Raw genomic sequence first — 9,294 nt, 5'->3', positions numbered from 1 at the left:
GTAAAGAGTAAAATCCCTGCATTCTAAATTGTATTTTAAAGTATAATGCCAGTTATATATATATATGCCTATATCATACAGTATTATTATGTTCAATTATGAATATTGAACTAAAGTAGTAATGTGGAGGCAGCATTTTCATGTTTTAAATTTTATCCTTGGCAGTTTCACTCATAAGAATGCATTATATTTTATAATCTGAATATATGTTTCCATAGTCCTTAACGATTCCCAAAGAAAATTTCAATTAAAATATCTATTTGATTTGGGAACCAATCTTATAGGTTAAAATCCTATAGGATAAAAGCCTATATATAATCCTATGGGATATATCCTATAATTACACATGATTGGGATATACCCTGTAGGACTATAAGCACTAAATGAAACAGATGACCATATAATAAACCCTATAAAAATCCATCTCATGTAAGATTATCCTATAGGATTGAGTCCTATAAAAGTCCTAAATTCCATATTTCATAAACTTATAGAAACATAAAAAATTTAAATCATATAGGAGTATAGTTTTCTTTTTTGCTGTAAATTCAAAATACAATACATGCTTTCATGATTATTGCAATTGCAAGTATAATCTCAATCTGTAGAGTTACTACTATTTATAGCTGTCAATTAAACGTAGTGGAAACACATTTCCCTATCACATGTAACTAATAAAAATCAGTAAATGCACTTTCACAATTGACACTAGTAAACCAAATGTGGGTGAATAAATGAGCAGAGATGAATTTCACACATATGATGACAAAATTAAGTTTATTTTATATTGACCATTATCTTTTCAACACCTCGGAACTGCATGAAAGCAAATACACCAAGAAAAGCAACAGAAACTCCACCTCTCCCTCTGCTACAAGCTTACAGATCTGTATCAGTAAAACTTACATTATCTTCCAGATAAAGCAAAGTGAGGGGATTTCAAAATAAATGTTTTACTCAGTAATAAAGTGAAAACAGTTTTGCATAGGGGTTTTCCTGGAGGGGGGGGCAAAGGCACAGTTTTAAACATCTCCTAACCAAGTTTAGCCTCACAGATCCCAGCCTAAATCTTATGAGCTCAGGTTTCATTTGATGTCAGGTGAACTTTGTCGGCTGGCTTTGCGAGGCTAAACCAAGATCAACCGAAGAGAAAACACTGAACTTAACATTACTTCATTACAAACGGCCAGCTGTTTTACTCCTTGCATAGAGTATATGATCTGTGCAGCAAAACAAATTTTTACAAACCTGAGGGAGAAAATGGCAACAAGGCACAAAGTCAAGAATGTTCACAAACATACAGTATATAACACACAGTACACAAAGATATGCTTTAGAAGTCCATATAAGCATTTACTGTATATATGTGTAGTAACTAATTAGAATATGTGCATTGCAGAAAGGCTACTCTGAAGGAGGCCGAAGTAAAAGGCTATGAGACCATTTCACTGGTGATTGTCAACAACAGACAGGTCCACTGTGTACATACTTCAGCTATAAACAGCAGCAGTGCTAAATTCCTATTCTAGAAATACAGTGATCCCTTGTTTTCAACATTTCACAATACAAACATAATTCAGTAATCTTAAAAAATAATAACAATAATATGGAATGTTTTCCCTCAATAACCTCGTGATCACCAGGAACAGTGGAAGCAGGGACAGGATGTGTCGAAGATCTTCAGGCACTTAAGAGAAGAAATATACAGCAAGGGGTAAGCAATAGTGCATCAAGGCAGAGGAATGATTCAGGCTGTGACAATAAAAAAAAAGGAACAGAGCAGTAGAGGCAGAAAAGAAGGGCACAGTGTGCTGATGAGAGAATTAGCTCCATGACACTGGAGCTGAGGTGCAAGCAGCGGGTGTGTGTCTGCAGAAGGTGCAGAGAGGCTGTGGATTCCAGTGCATGTCTGTCTTTGGTGTCTTGTACAGTTAACAGATACAGATAATAACAGAAGGCTGAAATAAAGGACATGAGTTTTTATAGTCTACTTAGAACGTAAACTGCTGAATGCTGTTCATTTTGGTTCCTGCCAATTTCCTCCCAACTCAGATGTCAGTAAGGAAGGGCTGATCTAGAATTATCTTTGTTACCAACTTATTAAAAAAAAAAAAATCTAAAATACAAAAATAACCCTAGATCAATAATCCCAGTCTTACACAATTATGAAATATAGGCCCTGGTGTGAAGACATTGCCACAACAAAGTGCAGCTCTGTAACTGGTCCTGAGTCAGTGGAGTGTATGTGTGTGTGTTTGGTGGTGGACTGGTCTATTGGTCAGAGCTAATTAGAGGCACCAGCTGAGGAGTCTCTACTTGTGAAGCTTTCTGCCCTCCGTGTGGCTTCTTATCTTGTGTCTCAGGTGCACCCTCACTGTCTACAGCCACCCCAGCAGCGGCCTGTCGCTCATACAGACTCCCCAGCAGCTGAGCCGTTTTAAAGACTGAGGCGTGACCCGTGGGCTGCAGGGACTGGACTTTCTCCAGGTTCTGGAGGGTCCGCAGCATCTCGGCAGACACGATGGGCAAATGCTGCTCCTGGATCAGGCTGGTGCTGGCAGGCCGCAGGACGGTGTCGCGCTGCCCTGAAGGCCTGGGAGCCGGCCTGGTTCGCTGGGTGGCTGGGGCTCGGACAGTGCTACTGGGTGACGTCTTCTTTTGTGGTGGGTGGGAAACTCCATCCTCCACTGACTGGTCACTAGAAGATATTGTGCTGTCATCAGAGTCATCACTCACACCTTCATCATTGCAGCTGTTGTCGTCGTGATCATCGTCGTCTTCTTCTTTGGTGCCGTCTCCATCCGTGATATAAATCATGTCTTTGGGCAGAGAGGTGAACTGGTAGACGAGTCGCTGGCCTTCAACCTTATTCAGTATCCCTCTCTGGTAGTAGTACCTACACGAACACAAACGTTCGACATTAACAAATACAAACCGAGCATCACATTTGGTCAGATTTTAAGAACTAGACGCTCTAAATCATCAGGGCCCTGTTTCCCAAAGATGACTGTAAAATCCATCTTACAAACCCTCTCAAGCTTAAGAAATTGTAGATTAACGAAGAGGAGAGTCAGGAGTGTTTTAACTTACAGGAGGGACATAAACCTACATGTTTTTATTGTTTTTGTCATGATCACTGCCGTTCTCTGTTAAGTAAAACGAGTCATACATTTAGAATAAGGAGATGAAATACACAAAAATTGACAGACACAAAAAATATGCAAATTAATTGAGCAATTATATTCTCCATTTTATCCATATTGTGTGTCCACTGACTTACTTACATCTGCCAACCTATTCTTGTCATGTACTAGCAATAGTTACAGTCCTGACTGCAGCACTGGTATGAAGAAAAGAGCTTCTAGTTTTATTTATTTATTTAAAACAATTTTGTCTGAGAATATCTATGAATGCAGCTGTTCCTGTGGTGTGGTTTACAAAACATTTGCTTTGTTGTTGATGTGTTTTTAATATCTAACATTATTTTCCAGACAGTTAAATATGCCAAGTTACATAAAAGTGTTGTTCAACATTCTCTTCAGCACAACAGAAATCCAACATTAAAAGGCTCTTAACAACATGCACATGTGCTGCTTTGGGAAACACATGTAAGAATTTAGTGTTTAATTTTCACAGAAATGCTCATATAAAATACAATCGATCATTAGTGGGAAACCGGGCCCAGATCTGCTTTCATGGCGGTAAGGATAAGAGAATGAAAATACGAACGTGTAACAATGTCATTTTTGAGTGTTGTGTACCTGAGTGCTCTGCCCATTGTCTCATAATTCATATCCGGCTTGTTCTTGTGTTTGCCCCAGAGTTTAGCCACTGCTTTTGAGTTGACCAGCTTGAAGATCCCTGCATGGGGGTTAGTCCATTTGATGTAGCGGGGGCAGACCTGTCGATCCTGCAACAACTCCATAAGGAACTGCCACAGGTACAGCGTGTTTCCTCCTGAAGCACAAACACAGGAAACATAATGGAGAAGGAAAGACAAAGACACAATGTGGAAAATTACATTTGAAAAAGCTGTGTTATAAAAGTGACTGATCCCCTGTGAGCCGTCTAAAGCCCCTTTCAGACATGGAATTTGTAACATTGCTGTATTCATCTATCCGTTTACCTGTTGGCCTTTTCTCATTCAGACTTTGACTTTTACATTAATGTACCTCATGGCTTTATTTAGACATAACAGTATATTTACAGACAGAACCACGCGCCCACGTGACACTCGGCACCTGGTGCACGAGACGGTTCCTTGTGTTAAAAAGTTGTGAAAAGCTTTCTGTTCTCTCGCTGGCTGCAATCACTGAGGATTATAAGACTGATTTTGCGGTCATGGTCAAAACCTTGTGATTCAAATATAGTGTCTCAATTCAATTTTAAATGGGTGCCAGCTGGAATGACGTATCTAGAGGTTAAACTACGACCCACTACTGGGGAAAAAATAATAATGATTTGAAGAAATGGGGAGCACTGAGATAATCACTTTGGGGGAAAACTGAATGTAGTCAAGATGGTAGTGGCACCTCAATTTAATTATCTCTCCATGAAGCTTCCTCAGAAGATGTCTGATCTGATTTATAGGCAGTAAAACAACATTATCAATGATTTTCTATGAGATAAAACGAAGCCCAGAATCAAAATGAGTAAGATGTGTATGGACAGGGACAAAGGAGGACGAGGTTTAGCGGATGTAAGGGTGTATAATCAATCTTTCCAGATAAACAAACTGGATAAACATTGGGTTAGAGCTGATACAGACTTAGAGGGGACAACTATAGACAATGGCTTGGCTGGACTTTACTGTCCCATTACCATTTTATCACAACAGGCGGAAAATAAAAAATAACAATCTCATGCCGTCTCCCTCAAGGTGTGTGTGGACTACGATCCATGAAGCTTGTGCAATGGCACATTTAAACCAGTCATACTCCTCACTCTGGAATTACCCAGAATGGCGTACTGGAAAGAATGGCAGCCCGTGGGAGTAAACCGAGCGAGCGATTTGTGATTTATATCATATCTGGATCTTCAGGGGAAATATAAACTTGTAAGTAAAGAGTATTCAAGGAAATATTTACGAATGAGACATCACTGAGGTAGTACACTCAAGAACGACCAATCACTGAGTAACCTTTTAACTCAGTACTTCCCATTACCTCAGGAAGTTCACTGTGTTTTACAAACCGTTCAAACACTCCACAAGTGATTACTGCAATAATCTCACATTAATATGGCAGAAAGACCTCGCAACTGATAACGACGATAAGCAGAGTTCAGATATTACATCAGATGCAGGATAAAACATCAGAGGTCAGTAAATTGTGAAAAATGACAAACTGATCTTTTCTTGCTTTCATTTGACCAATAGTCCAAAAACCAAAGATATTGAGTTCACCATATATACAAGGAGGGAAGGAAACAAAAATGGCTCATCAATGAGCAAAATATTTCCTAAAATAAAATAGTTGACTAATCGATGAATCTTTGCTGGTCTATTCACATCATGTTAAAACTGGCTCAGTCATGGTGTTATACATGTTAGTCAGCTATTATTCGCCCGATTCTTTATATGCATATGAGTTTATAATGAACTGCATGAAAAAGGTGCACATTTTTCTTTGTGCACCTTTACACCAATCTCACAGCCTTTAATTCAGACTTGTGCTGTACTGAAAATGTACCAAGTCTCACCTCCTGTACTGAGTTTTCAGTTTACATTAAAGTAACTCAGGCTCATGTAAAACTCCCATTACATTTAAGGAATGAGTTGCATGTTTGACAGCACCTTAACTAATTTTTTGTATGACAATACCTTTGTTGTATTTGTCCTTTTTCACTGTAATGTCCGGTGTGGGAGACTCCGCCCTCCGATGTCGAGGTTTTCTACCTAAAAAAGTAGATGAAGAATAAAAACAATTAATTAAGCAGATATTTAATATAATCACACGCAGCTATAATTTACTTTCTGATAAGAAAAGAAACAAATAAGTGTCCGACCTCTCTTTTTGGACTGCAGCTGTGCCGCAGGCTTCTCTGTGTGCAACGAGTGCCATTGTGACTGGCCAACAGGTCCCACAATCCCCTCTGCTGACACAGTCACCTGGGTAACAGGAGCAGTGATGACATCACCCAGTGATGGTAAGAAGGTCTGGGCTGCAGGGGGCATAAACAGATGTAATGAAATAGAACAGCAGTGTGACCACCATGTCTAAAAATAACATCCCACAGTCAAACATGTCCTACATCAAAAAGCAGAGGGGGCAGCTTCACTCTGTTAGAGCGCGTATGACCAATGTTAACTCAGGTGTGTGCTTACAGTAGTGTTGTTCCAGCGAGAGGGTGTCAGAACAGTCCATGTTGAGAAGCGAGTCAGCGGCAACAAGCGTCTCCATGGTCTCTTCTTCTCCACTTTCACATAGCTCCACTGCAGAACACAGAGAGGGAAGTAACACACAAAAACACACTTTCAGCAAGTGAAGGAGAGCGGCGTTTAGAAGGAGGAGAAACATTTTTAAATGTGAGAAACATCGAGGATGAAGCCGGACTAAAAGATCAGTTTGCCCAAATTATGAGATATAAAAAATGTCCACTGGCGGCATCTAGCCATGCAGATAGTTTTCATTTTAATATATGTTCCTCTGCAGCCATCCAATACAATAAAGACAAAAAATAATATTCATTCATGGTGCTAAAGGTATCGAAATATTACCTTTAAAACACTCAGCAGCAATATATCTCTCCACAAACAATGTTCAACAGAACACAGTGTGAGACAGCAAGGTGTGAGAATAGGCCAATTTCACACCAGACATTTTGACATGTCACAGTAGAAAAAGCGCAGGTAGAAAGAACAAAATGAATGGCGACTGGATTTCCATTTAGCTGCTGCAGTTTCAGGGTCCTGGTATCGAGCATCCCGGCTCACTGTTACACTGTCATGGCGTACTGGGGCACTTGAACAGAGCAGATGCTTTGTTAATGTTATTAGTGACACCTGTGCTTCTCCTTCTGTACCATTATGGGGAAGTGGTCAAAGTTAAAATGTATGTTAAAATATCTCCTTGTTATCTATAGTAACCGGGTGGTTTTTTTCTGTAAAGAGAAGTTGCTGTTGATAACAATGTCTGAATTAATCTTCCACAAAATGTTGTATGTTATAATATATAGAAGATTTTATCAATATCATCCACCTCGAGTTGTAAGCTCCACAAATTAAATTCAATTCACCTTCGTTCCACTGGGGTGACGGCAGATATTTAAGTGGCGGATGTCTGAAAACTCAGGCATATAAAACAAAAACTAATCTACATGGCCAGACACCACCAGAGCAGCGGTTACAGCTTTGTTGTGTGACATTAACGCCACAGCCGTGTAAGAGGGGTTCAAGCAACCCTTCATTGAGCCCCCTCGGTAGATGGGATGGGCTTTCCTGGAATTGTTCAATGAAAAATTCACTGCAGAGACAGAAGTGGCTGCACATACAAATTAACACAAGACACATTGATCCAGTAATTGTCAGTGTTTAGGTTTAGTCTTTGTTTTTTGCTTTTTTTGGAGTAGATTCTGTCACATTTGCATTGTACTGGTTGCACCTGGAGTTTATTTATGCTCTGCTTTTTAGTTTTCCATTATGATTTTTCTGTCATTAGAAATAGTTGTTGGGAAACTGAAGTGCGTCTCGTGCATTTGTCCTACTTGTAGCCGGGATATTAACTAATTATTAAGACATTTAATATACTAGATCGCTCAAGTTGGCTCCAAACTACAGCAGGTAAATGTAGAACCGAGGTAGGAGAGAAAATGTTTTATTTTAAGGCTGAACTGACTCTTTAATGACTCTTATAGATGATCGAGCAACAATCTTATTACTTATTTGTCCAAACAGCAAAGGTGAACCTCACCGACGTCACTACACAGGTACATAGACTATTATCATTTAAACGTTTCACCTTCACTACAGACAATATGGAAAGCTATGAGTTTATCTAAATCATCACATCTATCAGCCATGTCCTTGAGGCTCAATATTATTATCAAAGGGGAGTCGATAGTTTTTTGCGCGCATCTCTGTTTGTGACGTAACCAGGTTGAGGCGGTGAGCTACGAAACATCTACTAGCTAACAGCTGTTTGTCGCGAGCGCCAACACTTACAGTGGATGAGAAAAAAGCTGCCACCCACCTGTCAAAACAACCGACCAACGTGTTTAAGGTGTGCTGCCGCCACAAAGCGGTTGTAGTTATACAGTAAAAACGGTCCGTGTCTGACTGTGAAGTGTTGCTACCGTTAGCTAAGTTAACCGAGCCCCGCCATGCCCAACTTTCAACTGCTCCCTCCGACCACAACAACAATATCGGAAAAAAAACAACCCGATACAGCGATTGGACTTACTTTTAATTCCCAGCACTGGTGAGGAACAAGCTATAGCATGTGTGCTGTAGCCCGTATGACCACGTCTACATCCTAATATGATTAATTAACTCTCTTTCCCAGGCACAAGCCAGGAATGTTTTGTTTCACTTCCTGAATTTTTGCGGAGGGTGGTCCATGTGCGAGTGGGCTGCAACTGCGCATGTGCAAACCGTGGCTTTCTATACTACTCAGTGTGACTTGGTGAGTGTTACATTAGATTTGTTAAAACTTGAAAACAAAACTCCACAGAGCAAATGTTAGACTATTGAATAAAGCATTAGCATGGAGTAGCTAGCAGACGGCAGGTGAGCTCATATCATGAAATGGGAATGTGACAGGTAAAGAGAAGCGTGTGTGTGTTTATTGTGTGCACTGACCTTTGAGCAGCTGCTGGTGATCCTCCTCTATCTGTGACTGTTCACACGCTAGACCTGCATATGAGAGCAGGTGTGGATGAGGAACCTGCTCCACAATCACCGCAGGGTAATCTGGGTGCCCTCCCAGCTGCAACACAAACAAAGGGAATTAGAAGACATTGCATTAAATTAGAATTTGTTCCTCATGTTATTCAGACTCTGTCTCAACATGCACAAAGATGAAATCAGATTAGATCGGATTAGGTTACGATTTATTCTCACATTACTTTGGAAAACACAACATTTACTCACCTGCGATAGGTTAACATGGTCACTGGCGAAGTCAAAGATGAGCTCTGACTGCTGTAGCATGGCTGGATATCCCACACACACACACACACACACACACACACACACACACACAACTCTAACTGTGTGAAAACAGCATCACAGCTTTCCTCTGAAGGCTTAATATCTGAACAGGTCTGATGTGTTTTTGTGTCCAAAACAGGTCCAGT

At 40.2% G+C, this 9,294-nt stretch overlaps 1 protein-coding gene across 2 annotated transcripts; it reads right to left on the bottom strand.

Annotated features, from left to right (window-relative positions):
* Positions 1 to 758: 758 nt before the first annotated feature.
* Positions 759 to 9,294, bottom strand: LOC130178805 (ETS-related transcription factor Elf-1-like). 2 transcript variants are annotated; one of them, XM_056391297.1, is made up of 7 exons: positions 9,089 to 9,294; positions 8,798 to 8,924; positions 6,326 to 6,433; positions 6,007 to 6,162; positions 5,822 to 5,896; positions 3,762 to 3,957; positions 759 to 2,896 (listed from the first exon to the last, which is right to left on the bottom strand). In XM_056391297.1, the coding sequence occupies exons 1-7, from the start codon at positions 9,146 to 9,148 to the stop codon at positions 2,272 to 2,274; spliced, it is 1,347 nt and encodes a 448-aa protein (XP_056247272.1). In that variant the 5' UTR covers positions 9,149 to 9,294; the 3' UTR covers positions 759 to 2,271. The 2 variants fall into 2 exon arrangements, with proteins under 2 accessions (XP_056247272.1, XP_056247273.1); XM_056391298.1 differs by lacking the exons at positions 8,798 to 8,924; positions 9,089 to 9,294 and adding an exon at positions 8,400 to 8,542.

Source organism: Seriola aureovittata, chromosome 12, assembly GCF_021018895.1.
Source record: "Seriola aureovittata isolate HTS-2021-v1 ecotype China chromosome 12, ASM2101889v1, whole genome shotgun sequence".
Classification (NCBI taxonomy): Eukaryota; Metazoa; Chordata; class Actinopteri; order Carangiformes; family Carangidae; genus Seriola; species Seriola aureovittata.
Note: the sequence above shows the minus strand (reverse complement) of the source record. Positions and strands in the feature narration are given on the sequence as shown.